Below are 17,135 nucleotides of genomic sequence, written 5' to 3'. Positions count from 1 at the left end.
AATCAGTTCTCAGGGCCTGTGATGGGGCCAAGTGGTTTTGAGAAGCCGGTGTTCAGCTCCATCCTAAAGAGCACTCATGCAAGTTGGGGAGGAGGGCTGCGGTGCACAGCTCTGAGCTGAGTCAGACCCACCTCAGGACTGAGCCCAGCAGAAGGAGGCCCAGAGTCACCGACCATAAAATGAGCAGATGCCTCCCCCGTGCTGGTGGAGATGAGCCTTGGGCATCAACTCTAATAATTTCTTTTTTTTTTTTTTTGAGACGGAGTCTCGCTCTGTCACCCAGGCTGGAGTGCAGTGGTGCGATCTCGGCTCACTGCAAGCTCTGCCTCCCGGGTTCACGCCATTCTCCTGCCTCAGCCTCTCCGAGTAGCTGGGACTACAGGTGCCCGCCACCACATCTGGCTAATTTTTTGTGTTTTTAGTAGAGACGGGGTTTCACCATGGTCTCGATCTCCTGACCTCGTGATCCGCCCGCCTTGGCCTCCCAAAGTGCTGGGATTACAAGCGTGAGCCACCACGCGCGGCCAACTCTAATAATTTCTAACTGCACCCTGAAATACTGATTCACACAGCAACTAGTGAATAATAGCCTTTTAAAGCTAAAAAAGCCCTGTATGATTTATTATAAATTGACATATGCATTTTACACAAACTAGAGGCACCGCCGTGGGCCAGCAGCAGCCTGTTCAGGGGCCAAACAAGGAGATTGGATTTCCTCAAGTGCAGTGGGAGTTACTGGCTAGGCTTTAAGGTTTTAGCCACAGGAAAGATGAATGTATTTCAGAGTAATGTGGGTGGATTCAAAATGAGGTTTAGAACTAGATCGATTAAATTTTTTTTTTTAGACGAAGTCTGACTCTTATTGCCCAGGCTGGAGTGCAGTGGCGCTATGTCGGCTCACTGCAACCTCTGCCACCTGGGTTCAAGGGGTTCTCCTACTTCAGCCTCCCGAGTAGCTGGGATTACAGGCGCCTGCCATTGTGTCCGGCTAATTTTTGTATTTTTAGTAGAGATGGGGTTTCACCCTCTTGGCCAGGCTGGTCTTGAACTCCTGACCTTGTGATCCACCCACCTTGGCCTCCCAAACTGCTGAATTTTTTTTCTAAAAAATCTCCCGCCGGGCGCGGTGGCTCACGCCTGTAATCCCAGCACTTTGGGAGGCCGAGGCGGGCGGATCATGAGGTCAGGAGATAGAGACCATCCTGGCGATTGTGATGAAACCCCGTCTCTACTGTAAATACAAAAAATTAGCCAGGCATGGTGGCGGGCGCCTGTAGTCCCAGCTATTTGGGAGGCTGAGGCAGGAGAATGGTGTGAACCCGGGAGGCAGAGCTTGCAGTGAGCCGAGATCGCGCCACTGCACTCCAGCCTGGGCGACAGAGCGAGACTCCGTCTCAAAAAAAAAAAAAAAAGAAAAATTTCCCCTCTCCAAAAATCTCCCAGCATTTCTGCAGAAGTCTCTACCTAGGTAAGGAGAAGAAACAATTCTTGGCCGGGTGCAGTGGCTCACGCCTGTAATCCCAGCACTTTGGGAGGCCGAGGCTGGTGGATCACGAAGTCAGGAGTTCAAGACCAGCCTGGCCAAGATGGTGAAACCCTGTCTCTACTAAAAATACAAAAAAATTCGCCAGGTGTGGTGGCAGGCGCCTGTAATCCTAGCTACTTGGGAGGCTGAAGCAGAGAATCGGTTGAACCCATGAAGCGTAGGTTGCAGTGAGCCAAGATCACGCCACTGCACTCCAGCCTGGGTGACAGAGCAAGACTCCATCTCAAAAAATAAGAAGAAAAAGAAAAAATTCTTAGGGAGCTGAAAAGTGAACTGATTTCCTCATTTCTCCTTTCAAGAAATCAATTGATAGCCCAAAATTGAAACCCAGAGTTAAAATAAACATAACTCCCACCCTCTTAGTGTTTCTCACTTTTTTTTTTTTTTTTTTTGAGACAGGGTCTCACTTCTGTTAGCCAGGCTGGAGTGCAGTGGCGTGATCACGGCTCACTGTAGCCTCAACTTCTGGAGTCAAGCGATCCTCCCACAGCCTCCTGGGTAGCTGGGACTACAAGCACATGTCACCATGCCTGGCTAATTTTTGTATTTTTTTGCAGAGATGGGGTTTCACCATGTTGCCCAGGCTGATCTCAAACTCCTGGGCTCAAGTGATCTGCTGGCCTTGGCCTCCCAAAGTACTGGGATTATAGGCGTGAGCCACTGTACCTGGCCTACTAACTTTAATTTTAGGTGTCATCTTTTAGGAAGTAATATCTCATGGCAAAACAATGTTTGTCATTCAGTAGTTACTGTAGTTTCATTTCAGTTTTTCTTTTGTTAAATTCAAGCAAAATATGGTTTTATGTTTTTAATTAAAATCCCATATGTGTTTCCCCATCAGATAAAATATGCCTATGCTTTAACCTATGTACTCACATGGAAAAATGTCTGGGGTGGAGTTTGTTTTTTTTTTTTTTTTTTTTTTTTGAGACGGAGTCTCACTCTGTCGCCCAGGCTGGAGTGCAGTGGCGCAATCTCGGCTCACTGCAAGCTCCGCCTCCCGGGTTCACGCCATCCTCCTGCCTCAGCCTCCTGAGTAGCTGGGACTACAGGCGCCCGCCACCACGCCCGGCTAATTTTTTGTATTTTTAGTAGCGACGGGGTTTCACCGTGTTAGCCAGGATGGTCTGCATCTCCTGATATCCTGACCTCGTGATCTGTCCTCCTGAACTCCGGATCCGTCCGCCTCCGCCTACCAAAGTGCTAGGATTACAGGCATGAGCCACCACGCCCGGCCTGATTTTATATTTCTTCACAAAATAATAATGCTGTATGCAAAGCCGATTTTATATTTCTTCACAAAAATAATAATGCTGTATGCAAAGCTGCCAAAAGGTTTATACTTTTCGTTTGTTTTTGAGACAATCTTGCTCTGTTGCCCAGGCTGGAGTGTAGTGGTGCAATAACAGCTAACTGCAACCTCCACCTCAAGCCATCCTCCCACCTCTGCCTCCAGAGTAGCTGGGGTTGGAGGCATGAGCCATCACGCCCCGCTAATTAATTTTTTTTTTTTTTTTGGTAGAGACGGGTCTCGCTATGTTGCCCAGGCTGGTCCTGAACTTCTGAGCTCAAGCAAGCCTCCCACCTCGGCCCTCAAAAGTGCTGGGATTATAGGTGTGAGCCATGGCGCCCAGCTTGTAGCATCGTTTATAGACAAGAAAACCTGGCGGCAACCGGCCAGGCGCGGTGGTTCACGTCTGTAATCCCAGCACTTTGGAAGGCAGAGCGTGCCGATCACCGGAGGTCAGGAGTTCAAGACCAGCCTGGCCAAGATAGTGAAACTGCGTCTCTACTCAAAATATAAAAATTAACCCGGGCGTGGTGGAGGACGCCTGTAATTCTAGCTACTCGGAGGCTGAGGCAGAGAATCGCTTGAATCCGGGAGGCGGAAGGTTGCAGTGAGCAGAGATCGCGCCACTGCCCTCCAGCCTGGGCGACAGAGCGAGACTGTCTCAAAAAAAACAAACCAACCAACCTGGTAGCTACCTAACACCCAACAATGGCTGAATGGTTAGACAAATTACTATACTGTCATTAGAATAATCATATTTATGTAGCGATACAGAAACTGATATATATTAAATAAAAAGGAAATTTTGTATTTGTAATTGGAAACATGTAAAAGTATGTATACATTATGGGAAAACACCTAAAATACTAACAATTAGGTGAGAGTTGTGGAATTGAGTCACTTTAAAATAATTTTTTCCTATTTTTCAAGCTTGTAATTTTGTTGTAGTTTCTTTCTTTCTTTCTTTTTTATACGGAGTCTCGCTCTGTCGCCCAGGCTGGAGTGCAGTTGTGTGATCTCCGCTCACTGCACGCTCTGCCTCCTGGGTTCACGCCATTCTCCTGCCTCAGCCTCCCGAGTAGCTGGGACTGCAGGCGCCCGCCACCACACCCAGCTAATTTTTTGTATTTTTAGTAGAGACGGGGTTTCACCGTGGTCTCGATCTCCTGACCTCGTGATCCGCCCGCCTCGGCCTCCCAAAGTGCTGGGATTACAGGCGTGAGCCACCGCGCCCGGCTTGTTGTAGTTGATTAAAACGAGGAAATTAGACCGTGGGAGCACAACAAGCCCAGAGCCCGGCGTAGCTGACTCTAGCGCCAAGAAGGGCGGAAGAGAAACGCCCAGCGCCAGGGCTCCGCCTTCGATCTCTGCAGCGGCGCGCCGGGCTTCGCGCTCCGGGGAGTTGGGCTGGCGGCTGGAGGCTCTTCGGGGACCGCTGCCCGCGGGTGCGTCCTGCCGCGCTCCGCTGCCCGGATATTGCAGAGGACAAAGTATGCATGTTTCTCCGCGCAAACTTAACCGGGAGTCCTGCATTTCCATTTGCGAAATCCGGGAACCCCCGCCCCCCCCGGCGCCTCACCGGCCCCTCACTGCCGCCGCGTCCGGCGCCACCGCTGTCCCCGCGGCCTTAGGCGCCGGTCCCTGGCACCCCCGTCCCGCCCCCGCCCCCTTCCCTCTCCTCCCCGTCCCCGCCCCCGCCCGCGCCTCCCGGTCACCCCCCATCCCGCCCCGCGGGGCGCGGCGCGCAGGCGCAGGCTCGGAGGGCGGGCGCGGGCGGAATGGGGACTGCAGCGGCGGCGGCGGCGGCGGCGGCGGCCGGGGAAGGGGCGCGTAGCCCGAGCCCCGCCGCCGTCTCGCTCGGCCTGGGCGTGGCCGTCGTGTCGAGCCTGGTGAACGGGTCCACGTTCGTGCTACAGAAGAAGGGCATCGTGCGTGCCAAGCGGCGAGGTAGGGCGGGCGGGCCGGTGGGGGAGGCGGGCGGCGTCGCGGGCGGAGAAGGCGGTCGCAGGTGGGGGCGCCCGGGTGGGGACAGGGGACGGGGTCGGGGCCCGGGCCCAGCGTGGGGGAAGGCTGCGCGGGCGGGTGCTCCCCGGGGCGGGCCCAGCTGCCGCCGCGTCCCGGCGCTGAGGCCCCGAAGCGGCCCGGGGATCACAGGCGCGTCCTGAGCGTCCGGCGCTTCGCCGCCGCCACGGCTTTTCTCCGTTCCCGGCGGCCGGAGCGGCCGGCTTCGGTGTGCGGGCTTCCCCGGCTGACTTTTTCCCTCGGTCCAGGACCTGCCCCGCGCCGCCCCGCAGCCCTCACCGTGGCCCGCAACCCGCGGCCGGGAGCCTCCTGCGGACGCGGTGCTCGGGTGAGCGAGACCCGGGATTTCCAGGCCCCCGCAGAGGCCTTGCGGGTGCAAAAGGAAGACCCGGGCGGGCCCTCAGGGCTGTGCGTTCCTGGGGTGCTCGACGGAGCCCGCTGCGGCTTAGACCTGCACCAAATGAATACAAGTGGTCTTCAGTGTGGAGAACGCGCGCGGCAGATCCAAAACCAAGCCCCGGACGGGCGAAGGCCACTCCCCAGGTGGATGTGCCGCAGCCCCGCACTCCGTAGTGCTCTGCGGGGCAGAGGTCTCCCGGTGTGGTTTGTGCTGGGAGGCCCCGGACGGGACCGGTTTGCCGATGCAGGATGTGGCAGGTGTGAAACAGTCCGTTTCCATTGCTTCCAGAGGGACTGAGAAAGTGTTGTGGTTCTTGGCCATACTCTCAGAAGAAGAATATTAAGAGCTTTCTGGGAAGGATGTGGCCCCCCAGTCATGGGTTGTGAGAGAAAGTAAACTCATGTAATAATTTACATTGCGGAACGCAGGTGAAACTTTATCTGAGCGAGCCAGGCGTTGGCTTCAGAGAAGAGATAAAGGGCCTGACAGTCTCGAATGAAAATATAAAATCATGGATAATTTAAGGAATTCAGCTTTAAAGTGAAAGCATAGCGGTCTCCCATACAATTTAATTAAATAGAATTAAGTAAAACCAAGTATGATTTTCCAAGGATGCAGATGTGTCTGTCTCTAAGGCACACAGATACACACACCGCAGCCACACTTCAGGGAGCACCTGTCCGTGTGACAGGCCCTAGGACTGCGTGAGATGGTCAACGCACGTGACTTTATTAATAGGATGGCCCGAGAAAGCACCTCACCTCCCCCAGTCCACGGCCCTAACGTGAGCATGAGGAAAACACCACACAAACCGGAGTAGAAGAACATCTTGCGGCTGGGCACGGTGGCTGGTGCCTGTAATCCCAGCACTTTGGGAGGCCAAGGCGGGCGGGTCACAAAGTCAGGAGATCTAGACCATCCTGGCTAACACGACGAAACCCCATCTCTACTAAAAATACAAAACATTACCCCGGTGTGGTGGCACGCACCTGTAGTACCAGCTGAGGCAGGAGAATCTCTTGAACCCGGGAGACAGAGGTTGCAGTGAGCCAGGATCCACCACTGCACTCAGTCTGGGTGACAGAGCAAGACTCCATCTCAAAAAAAAAAAAAAAAAAAAAGAACATCTTGCAGTACACCTGACCAGTCCTCTGTGAAGGTCATGGACTCTGAAAGCGCGTCACAACCAGGAGGAGCCTAAGAATACGTGAACACCAAATGTAAGACATTAGGGAAAAACGAAGGAAAGCTGAATACGAGCTTTAGTTAGTTTTCTAAAAAGTTGAGTAAAACTGTTATTTCAACCCAGGTCACGTGGCTCAAAGGAATTGGTGAATAGGAAAATAAACAACAGATCAGCCTTTTAAAAAAACATGATAAGCTGGGCGCAGTGGCTCACACCTGTAATCCCAGCACTTTGGGAGGCTGAGGCGGGTGGATCACCTGAGGTCAGGAGTTCGAGACCAGTCTGGTCAACATGGTGAAACCCCGTCTCCACTAAAAATGCAAAAATTAGTTGGGCGTGGTGGCGGGCGCCTGTAATCCCAGCTACTCGGGAGGCTGAAGCAGGAGAATTGCTTGAACCCAGGAGGGGAGGTTGCAGTGAGCCAAAATTGTGCCATTGCACTCCAGCCTGAGCGAGAAGAGAAGACTCTGTCTTAAAAAAAAAAAAAAAAAAAGACAGATGCTGTTTCTTATATACTATGCTTTCATTCATTTATTTATTTTTTATTATGATTTTTTTTTTGAGACGGAGTTTTGCTCTTGTTGCCCAGGCTGGAGTGCAATGACGCCATCTCCGCTCACTGAAACCTCCGCCTCCCGGGTTCAAGCGATTCGCCTGCCTCAGCCTCCCGAGTAGCTGGTATTAACAGGCACGTCCCACCACATCTGGCTAATTTTGTGTTTTTACTGGAGATGGGGTTTCATCATGTTGGCCAGGATGGTCCCAAACTCCAGACCTCAGGTGATCTGCCCACCTCAGTCTCCCAAAATGCTGGGATTACAGGCGTGAGCCACCAACACCCAGCCTATATTATGGTTTTAAATTAATCGAAGTGAACTTGTGATTTTCATTGTTTATTTTAAGCCTCAGAGATTGCATGGTGTTAGGCTTTAGCCCCATGACTCTTCAGAGCCTCCTGTCCAGGAGGCCTTTAGCGCCTCAGTTCTTCCCGGTATGGACCCAAGGTCCTTTCCATCCCTGTGAGCCACCCATCAAGGTGAGCTGAGAGACCAGCCGGCGGGGCAGAGTCACTTATGGCTGAGAGGAATTGTTTTGGGATTTGGTTAGTAAGTAGGAGAGGAAAGGAGAAGAAAACATGTATAGGGGTTGAGCACCTCCTGCTGAAGAAGGCGAGAGAGGCATGGAGGTGTCTTACACTAGGGAACATTTCCAAGTCATGTGACACCAAAGTATGTTACCAGTGGGGAATCCATGTGGGACTGCAACAACCTCAGTTCTTGCTTCCTCAGAAGAAAGAATTTGGCTGAGGGGCATAAAGCAGAAAGAGAGACCTAGGCAAGTTTTAGATCAGGAATGAAAGTTTCTTTTTGGAGACGGGAGTCTAGCTCTGTCACCCAGGCTGGAGTGCAGTGGCGCGATCTTGGCTCATTGCAGCCTCCGCCTCCCAGGCTCAAGCAATTCTCCTGTCTCAGGCTCCTGAGTAGCTGGGATTACAGGTACACGCTACCATGTCCAGCTAATTTTTGTATTTTAGCAGAGACGGGGTTTCACCATGTTGGACAGGCTGGTATTGAACTCCTGACCTCAGATGATCTGCCCACCTTGGCCTCCCAAAGTGGTGGAATTACAGGTCTGAGCCACCAGGCTCGGTGAAAAGTTTATTAAAAAGTTTTAGAACAGGAATGAAAGGAAGTAACGTAGACTTTGAAGAGGGCCAAGCGGGCAACTTGAGAGATCAGGTGCCTTCATTAATTGCATACTTCCCCAGTGACCACCCAGTGCCACTGATTCAGGCTAGCTGTGTTACTCATGGTGGTAGAAGATAGATATAGAGTGTTGTTTCAATGTCTGCTTTGATTTGTTCAACAGATACTGATGAATTTCTTTTTGTTTTTGTTTTTTGAGACGGAGTCTCGCTCTGTCACCAGGCTCGATCTCCTGACCTCTGACCTTGTGATCCTCCCGCCTCGGCCTCCCAAAGTGCTTTTTTTTTTTTTTTGAGATGGAGTTTCGCTCTTGTTGCCCAAGCTGGAGTGCAATGGTGCAATCTCAGCTCACTGCAACCTCCACCTCCCGGGTTCAAGCGATTCTCCTGCCTCAGCCTCCCGAGTACTTGGGTTATAGGCATGTACCACCACGCCTGGCTAATTTTGTGTTTTTAGTAGAGACTGGTTTCTCCATATTGGTCAGGCTGGTCTCGAACTCCCAACCTCAGGTGATCCACCCGCCTTGACCTCCCAAAGTGCTGGGATTACAGATGTGAGCCACCACGCCTGGCCTTGATGAAGCTCTTATAATGCACCAGGCATTGTGTAGGTGTTGAGAATGCAGCAGTTTTAAAATCTTCTCGCCATAAAATCCTTTCCTACATCTGTTGCAAGCAGCAGAATCGACCAGTATGAAATGACAGAAATAGAGGATGAGGGAGGAGAGGGGAGATACGCAAGCACCAGAGAGTGAAGTTCTTGCTTTAAGGGAGACCTAGCGTGACAGTCCTTATGCTGGAAAAAGTTGTGTCTTACCGAAATTTTTTTTTTTTTTTTTGAGACGGAATCTCGCTCTGTCGCCCAGGCTGGAGTGCAGTGGCGCAATCTCAGCTCCCTGCAAGCCCCGCCTCCCAGGTTCACGCCATTCTCCTGCCTCAGCCTCTCAGTAGCTGGGACTACAGGCGCCCGCCACCACGCCCGGCTAATTTTTTGTATTTTTAGTAGAGACGGGGTTTCACCATGGTCTCGATCTCCTGACCTCGTGATCCACCCGCCTTGGCCTCCCAAAGTGCTGGGATTACAAGCGTGAGCCACCGCACCCGGCCCTTACTGAAATTTTAAGCTTTAAAATTTTTTAAATTTTTGGATGGATTTAGGGGTACAAATGCAGTTATGTTATATGGTTATATTGAACAGTGGTGAAGTCTGGGCTTTTAGTGTAACACCACCTGAATATAATATTTCATCCCTCCAACCCTTCCCTTCAGGTTAACCCAGCTAGCCTGAATCAGTGGCACTGGGTGGTCACTGGCGAAGTATGAAATTAATGAAGGCACTTGATCTCTCAAGTTGCCCACTTGGCCCTCTTCCAAGTCTACTTTATTTCCTTTCATTCCTGTTCATTTGGAGTTTCCAATATCTGTTATTCCACTCTGTACGTCTGAAAGTCAAAAACCGCATGTTCTCACTTATAAGTGGGAGCTAAACAATGAAAGTTTAAACTCTAAATGAATTGCCAGGTGGTAGCATTTCTAGATTTGAGATTCTGGAGTCTCATCTTCAGGGGAGTCAAGTTCTGGTCACAGTCCTTCTACTGGGCGGTTTGAGGCACGGCTTCCTGTTTCACTTTTTTTTTTTTTTTTGAGACGGAGTCTTGCTCTGTCGCCCAGGCTGGAGTGCAGTGGTGCCATCTCGGCTCACTGCAATCTCTGCCTCCTGGGTTCAAGCGATTCTCCTGCCTCAGCCTCCCCAGTAGCTGTGATTACAGGCGTCTGCCACCACACCTGGCTAATTTTTGTATTTTGAGTAGAGGCAGGGTTTCACCATATTGGCCAGGCTGGTCTTGATCCACCCGCTTGGACCTCCCAAAGTGCTGGGATTACAGGTGTGAGCCACCGCACCTGGCCCTCTTTCACTTTTAAAGGAACTTCCCAGAGAATCAGCCAGATACACAGTACAAGTCCCAGTAGGCCAGGGAGCGTCCTCTACAGCATAGGCTCAGATGGGACCATCTGACTTCTTTGCCATGCTTTTGGATGACGTAGGCCAGGGAGCATCCTCTACAGCATAGGCTCGGCTGGGACCGCCTGCCTTCTTTGCCATGCTTTTGGATGACATGCTGTGGGAAGCAGGCAGGGAGGCAGTGGGTCGTGTTCAGTGTCAGAGCCCCATTGAAGCAGGGCTTATGGAAGAGAAACATTCACAGGATGTGAAGACATTTGTGGAAAGCCCATGGCAACATTAGAATAGCAGTGCCATCACTCAGCAGGTGCAGCAGAGGCTGAGTGTGCCTGGGTGGGTGAGGATGAGCCCAAAGTCAGGCTGCGCAGGATGGCTGCCCTTGAGGGGTTTGCATGGCTGCCCTGGGACAGGCTTCCTGGGGACAGTCTCAGGAAAGTTGTGTGTTTAGAATTTGTTGGAGGCTTTTTTTTTTTTCGAGATGGAGTCTTGCTCTGTCGCCCAGGCTGGAGGGCAGTGGTGTGATCTCCACTCACTGCAAGCTCCGCCTCCCAGGTTCTTGCCGTTTTCCTGCCTTAGCCTCCCAAATAGCTGGGACTACAGATGCCCGCCACCACACCCGGCTAATTTTTTGTATTTTTAGTAGAGATGGGGTTTCACCACGTTAGCCAGAATGGTCTCGATCTTCTGACCTCGTGATCTGCCTTCCTCGGCCTCCCAATGTGCTGGGCTGCCACTGCGCCCAGCCTGGAGGCTTTTAAGAATTGAGTGAGGGCCGGGCATGGTGGCTCACACATGTAATCCCAGCACTTTGGGAGGCCGAGGCAGGTGGATTGCCTGAGGTCAGGTGTTTGAGACCAGCCTGGCCAGCATGGTGAAACCCCGTCTCTACTAAAAATACAGAAATTGTCCGGGTGTGGTGGTGGGCACCTGTAATCCCAGCTACTCAGGAGGCTGAGGCAGGAGAATTGCTTGAACTCGGGAGGCGGAAGTTGCAGTGAGGCTGGATCACACCATTGCACTCCAGCCTGGGCAACAAGAGCAAAAACTCCATCTAAAAAAACAAAAAAAAAAGAACTGGGTTGGTAGCGGGAGGCGCAGGTTACAGTGGCCAAGATTGCACCACTGCACTCCAGCCTGGGCAACGGAGTGAGACTCCGTCTCAAAAACAAAAATCCTGGGCGCGTGGTGGCTCACGCCTATAATCACAGCACTTTGGGACACCAAGGTGGGCAGATCACCTGAGGTCAGGAGTTCAAGATCAGCCTGGCCAACATGATGAAACCCCATCTCTACAAAAATACAAAAATTAGCCGGGCGTGGTGGCACATGCCTGTAGTCCCAGACACTTGGGAGGCTGAGGCATGAAAATTGCCTGAACCCGGGATGCAGAGGTTGCAGTGAGCTGAGATCGCACCACTGCACTCCACTCCATGCCAGCCAGGCTACGGAGTGGGACTGTGTCCCAAAAAAAAAAAAAAAAAAAAAAAAAAAAGCGAATACATGGTATTGTTGCTAAGAATAGTTATTCTGCCCTGCCATCAAACATTAGAGCTTCTTTTTTTAAATTTTTTTTTGAGAGGGAGTCTCGCTCCATCTCCCAGGCTGGAGTGCAGTGGCGTGATCTTGGCTCACTGCAACCTCCGCCTACCAGGTTCAAGGGATTCTCCTGCCGCAGCCTCCCGAGTAGCTGGGACTACAGGTGTCCGCCACCATGCCCAGCTAATTTTCCTGTTTTTAGTAGAGACAGGGTTTCACCATGTTGGCCAGGCTGGTCTTGAACTCCTGACCTCAAGTGTTCTGCCTGTTTTCGGCCTTCCAACTTACGTTTAAGTCTTTAGTCTATCTTGAGTTGACTTTTGTGTATGGTGACACATAGGGGTCCAGTTTTATTTTTCTGCACATGGCTATTAAGTTTTCCTAGCTACATTTATTGAAGGGTGTATGCTTTCCCCAGTGCATCTTCTTGGTGGCTTTGTTGAGGATCAATGGGAGTAAATATGTAGATTTATTTCTGGGTTCTCTATTTGTCCCATTGGTCTATGTGTCTTTTTATACAAATATCAGGCTATTTTGGTTACTCTAGGCTTATAATTGGTTTTGAAGTCAGGAGGTGTGTTGCCTTCAGCATTGTTCTTTTTGCTCAGGATTGCTTTGGATATTTGGGCTCTTTTTTGGCTTCATATGAATTGTTTTTTTTCTATTTCCCTGAAAAATGTTGCTGTTATATTGATAGGGATTGCATTGACTGTCAGCATTATCTGCAACAACCTAGCAACCAGGTGTCATCAACTGAAGGATGATAGCAAAAGGCAGTTCTCACACATGCTGCAACATGGAGGACATTTTGCTGAGCGAAACAAGCCAGTCACAAATGACAAAGCCGGTGATTCCGCTTATGTGAGGCACCCACCGCAGTGACATTCATAGAGACAGGAAGTAGAATGGTGGTTCCAGGGGTGGGAGGAGGGGAAATGGGAGTTGGTGTTTATGGGTACAAAGCTTCAGTGTGTGAAGATGGAGTGTGGAGATGGATGGTGGTGATGGCTGCACAGCAGTGTCAGTGTATTTCACAGGACTGAGCTGAACACTTCAAAATGGTTAAGATGATAAAGTTTATGTTATGTATATTTTACCAAAATAAAAACATCCTTTTCGGATTTTATAGACTCCTCCCTGAGAGGAGTGCTGCCTGCGGTGCAGCCACCCTGTGGAGATGTGGAGGGGAAGGGAGTGGTCTCGTGAGAGTGGAAACTGAGATCTAGGTGTCCCATTTCGAGCCCCCAAGCCTTCCACACTCGCACTGGCTCTGGGGTGGACGTATTCTTTTTTTTTTTTTTTTTTTTATACTTTAGGTTTTAGGGTACATGTGCACAATGTGCAGGTTTGTTACATATGTATCCAGGTGCCATGTTGTTTTGCTGCACCCATTAACTCGTCATTTAGCATTAGGTATATCTCCTAATGCTGTCCCTCCCCCTCCCCCTCCCCCCACCCCACAACAGTCCCCGGAGTGTGATGTTCCCCTTCCTGTGTCCATGAGTTCTCATTGTTCAATTCCCACCTATGAGTGAGAACATGCGGTGTTTGGTTTTTTGTCCTTGCGATAGTTTACTGAGAATGATGTTTTCCAGTTTCATCCATATCCCTACAAAGGACATGAACTCATCATTTTTTATGGCTGCATAGTATTCCATGGTGTATATGTGCCACATTTTCTTAATCCAGTCTATCGTTGTTGGACATTTGGGTTGGTTCCAACTCTTTGCTATTGTGAATAGTGCCGCAATAAACATACGTGTGCATGTGTCATTATAGCAGCATGATTTATAATCCTTTGGGTATATACCCAGTAATGGGATGGCTGGGTCAAATGGTATTTCTAGTTCTAGATCCCTGAGGAGTCGCCACACTGACTTCCACAATGGTTGAACTAGTTTACAGTCCCACCAACAGTGTAAAAGTGTTCCTATTTCTCCACATCCTCTCCAGCACCTGTTGTTTCCTGATTTTTTAATGATGGCCATTCTAACTGGTATGAGATGGTATCTCACTGTGGTTTTGATTTGCATTTCTCTGATGGCCAGTGATGATAAGCATTTTTTCATGTGTTTTTTGGCTGCATAAATGTCTTCTTTTGAGAAGTGTCTGTTCATGTCCTTTGCCCACTTTTTGATGGGGTTGTTTGTTTTTTTCTTGTAAATTTGTTTGAGTTCATTGTAGATTCTGGATATTAGCCCTTTGTCAGATGAGTAGGTTGCAAAAATTTTCTCCCATTCTGTAGGTTGCCTATTCACTCTGATGGTAGTTTCTTTTGCTGTGCAGAAGCTCTTTAGTTTAATTAGATCCCATTTGTCAATTTTGGGTTTCCTGTCATACCCACGCTCCTCACACCTGGGCACGCTCCCGCCCCAGGTGGAGACAGAGCGAGGTTAGTTCCGCTGCTTCTGGGGACCCTCCAGACCCTGACATGAGGTCATGCCCCTTGTGTGTCTCCTTGGTGCATGTCCTCAGTACCCCCGGCCCTCTCTTGTCCCCTGACCCTGAGGGATGATGGCCTGTTCACTCATTTGCATTCCCCCCCATCCCAGCTCTTCCAGGGCTATCACATGTCCACTGGGAGGAATGGGCTGGACACTGAGCAGAGGTGTCTAACTGGCCACGGGGAGCCGCAGAGTGAGGACGGCCAACCTGAACCTTTTGTTTTATGAAAGGATTTCGGATCTGTCTTCAGGTGCCTCAGAGCTGACCTTACTTACTTCCTACTAAGCAACAGAATCTAGAGTTACTGCCAGCTCTGATCTTTATCTGACCCTGAGAGGAGATCAGTGATATAGGCATGGTGAGAAGGGTGTGAGAGTCAGGAGCCTTTGAATGGCTCGCAGCCTGTGCTTGGTTTCCTTAATGCTGTTTCCATCAGAAGAGGAGATAAAGGGGGGCTGCTGCGTACTGAAGCCCCATGGTGTCCCAGACTCATGTCATGTCATGATTCTGCGGTGGACTGGGCTCAGCTAGGCGACTCTCCAGCAGCTTCAAGCAGACGGTGGCCGGGGCTGGAGTCAACTCAGTGCCGGACAGGACTGGGCGGCCATGCACATGGCATCTTCACTCGAGTCTGGGGTAGCTGGACAGCTGAGGGCTTGCTGAGCATTGCTGTCTCTGCTCTCCCTTCCTCTATCCCTGCGGCTCTTCACGCAGGGCTCCCTTGGACCCCCTTACAGCGTGCTGGTCTCTGGGAAGCCAGACCCCTTCCATGGTGTGTGGCTTTCCCTTGGCAAAGCCTCCTAAGGACCACGGTGGAAGCTTGGTGGATCCTTGTAGTGCTGCTTCTGCCACATCTCTTGGCTTGCTCGGGCCACTCAAGTGCAGTATGGGAGGGGATGTATAAGGATGTGAATCCCAGGGGCAAGATACAGAAGAGGAGGTTCAGATTTGCAGAGATCCTAACATGTGCCTGGTCACACAACTGGTGGTGCCTGAATATGAACATAGCTGGGGCTGAGTTTGGTATTGTTCTCTCACCCTGCCCCCTGTGGGGTGGTTAGGGGGAAGATAGATAAATCCACCTACAGATAAGGCATTTTTTTTTTTTAGACAGAGTCTTTTTCTGTCGCCCAGGCTGGAGTACAGTGGCGTGATCTTGGCTCACTGCAGCTTCGACCTCCTGGGCTCAAGTGATCCCCCACCCCAGCCTCCCGAGTAGCACCACCTCTGCATCTGGCTAATTTTTGTATTTTTTTTTTTTTTTTAGAGACATGATCTTGCTATGTTGCCCACGCTGGTCTTGAACTCCTGGGGCTCAAGTGGTCCTCCACCTCAGCCTCCCAAAGTGCTGGGATTACATGTGTGAGCCACCATGCATGGCCCCGGATAAGGCTTTTCTAGGAGAGACTTAACTCTTCATTTAGAAAAAGCCGGTACCCTGATGCTGGGCAAACAGAAATTCATTTTCATTTTCTTATGATAGAAGCAGGAAGACATCACGAATGTAAATTTCTACATGAAACCAATAATCCTTGGTCTTACTGAATTGCTGTTGGACAGAATATATTTTGCCCTCAAATATTTATAGTTTAAATATAATTTATATTTATATTTTCAGTTCTTTTCTTTCTTTTTTCTTTTTTTAGAGATAGGGTGTTGTTATGTTGATCAGGCTGGTCCCCCACTCCTGGCCTCAAGTGATCCTCCCATCTTAGCCTTCCAAACTACTAGGATTCCAGGCGTGAGCCACTACACCCAGCTATTTTCAGTTCTTTAATTAAGCCCTTAATGAATAACCAATTCCTTTTTTGTTTTAACCATGAGGGACTAGAAAAGATCACTTTCAGAAAGGAAATGTTCAGTCTCACACTCCTACTCTGCAGCCAGGAGCCTGCGAATGTAAACGGTCCCTTTTGGATGTTGCCAGGGCTGGTCTAAGAGGCCATGTCGCCGACCCATGCAGGGACAGGGTTGCCTGACTCATGCCCAGCCGGGGCTCTTTACTGTGATATAATTATTCAGCAGAGTATATCTTGAGTTTCCAGAACCTAGGCTTAGTCATGTTTTTAAAAAGCATTTTTTCCTGATTGTAGAATACATAGTCATTGTTTAAAATCTGGAAAGTATAGAAAATGGTGGTTCGGAAAGTGGAACTTATTCATCTCTCCACCTGGAGGTGGCTGCTATTACAATTGAGGTTTCTTTCTTTTTTTTTTTTTTTTTTTTTTTTAGACAAAGTCTCACTCTGTCACCCAGGCTGAAGTGCAGTGATACGATCTCAGCTCACTGCAACCTCCACCTCCCAGGTTCAAGCGATTCTTGTGCCTCAGCCTCCTGAGTAGCTGGGATTACATGTGCACACCACCATGCCTGGCTAATATATTTGGGGTTTTTTTTTTTTTTTGGACGGAGTCTCGCTCTGTCGCCCAGGCTGGAGTGCAGTGGTGTGATCTCTGCTTACTGCAAGCTCTGTCTCCCGGGTTCACACCATTCTCCTGCCTCAGCCTCCCAAGTAGCTGGGACTACAGGTGCCTGCCATCACGCCCGGCTAATTTTTTTTTATACATTTAGTAGAGACGGGGTTTCACTGTGTTAGCCAGGATGGTCTCGATCTCCTCACCTTGTGATCCACCCACCTCGGCCTCCCAAAGTGCTGGGATTACAGGCGTGAGCCACTGCGCCTGGCCTCAAAACTGATTCTTAGTGAAAAAATCCTATGCACAAAACATATATTAGCCCCACCTATCAGATGTTCTAAGAAACATATATGCTAAAAATCTTTTTTTTTTTTTTTTTTTTTTGAGACAGAGTCTTGCTCTGTTGCCCAGGCTGGAGTGCAGTGGCGCAATCTCGGCTCACTGCAAGCTCTGCCTCCCGGGTTCACGCCATTCTCCCCCCTCAGCCTCTCTGAGTAGCTGGGACTACAGGCGCCTGCCACTGCGCCCGGCTAATTTTTTGTATTTTGAGTAGAGACAGGGTTTCACCGTGTTGGCCAGGATGGTCTCGATCTCCTGACCTTGTGATCTGCCTGCCTCGGCCTC

The 17,135-nt window shown here is 50.2% G+C and overlaps 1 protein-coding gene across 1 annotated transcript in view; it reads left to right on the top strand.

Annotated features, from left to right (window-relative positions):
- Positions 1-4,602: 4,602 nt before the first annotated feature.
- The window catches only part of NIPA1 (NIPA magnesium transporter 1), a 37,350-nt gene continuing 24,817 nt past the window's right edge, over positions 4,603-17,135 (top strand). Inside the window, exon 1 of the mRNA XM_032758536.2 lies at positions 4,603-4,784. Coding sequence (XP_032614427.1) covers positions 4,616-4,784 — 169 coding nt within the window. The 5' untranslated portion in view covers positions 4,603-4,615. The remainder of the gene's footprint in view (positions 4,785-17,135) is intronic.

Source organism: Hylobates moloch, unplaced genomic scaffold, assembly GCF_009828535.3.
Source record: "Hylobates moloch isolate HMO894 unplaced genomic scaffold, HMol_V3 SCAFFOLD_9, whole genome shotgun sequence".
Taxonomy (NCBI): domain Eukaryota; kingdom Metazoa; phylum Chordata; class Mammalia; order Primates; family Hylobatidae; genus Hylobates; species Hylobates moloch.
Note: the sequence above shows the minus strand (reverse complement) of the source record. Positions and strands in the feature narration are given on the sequence as shown.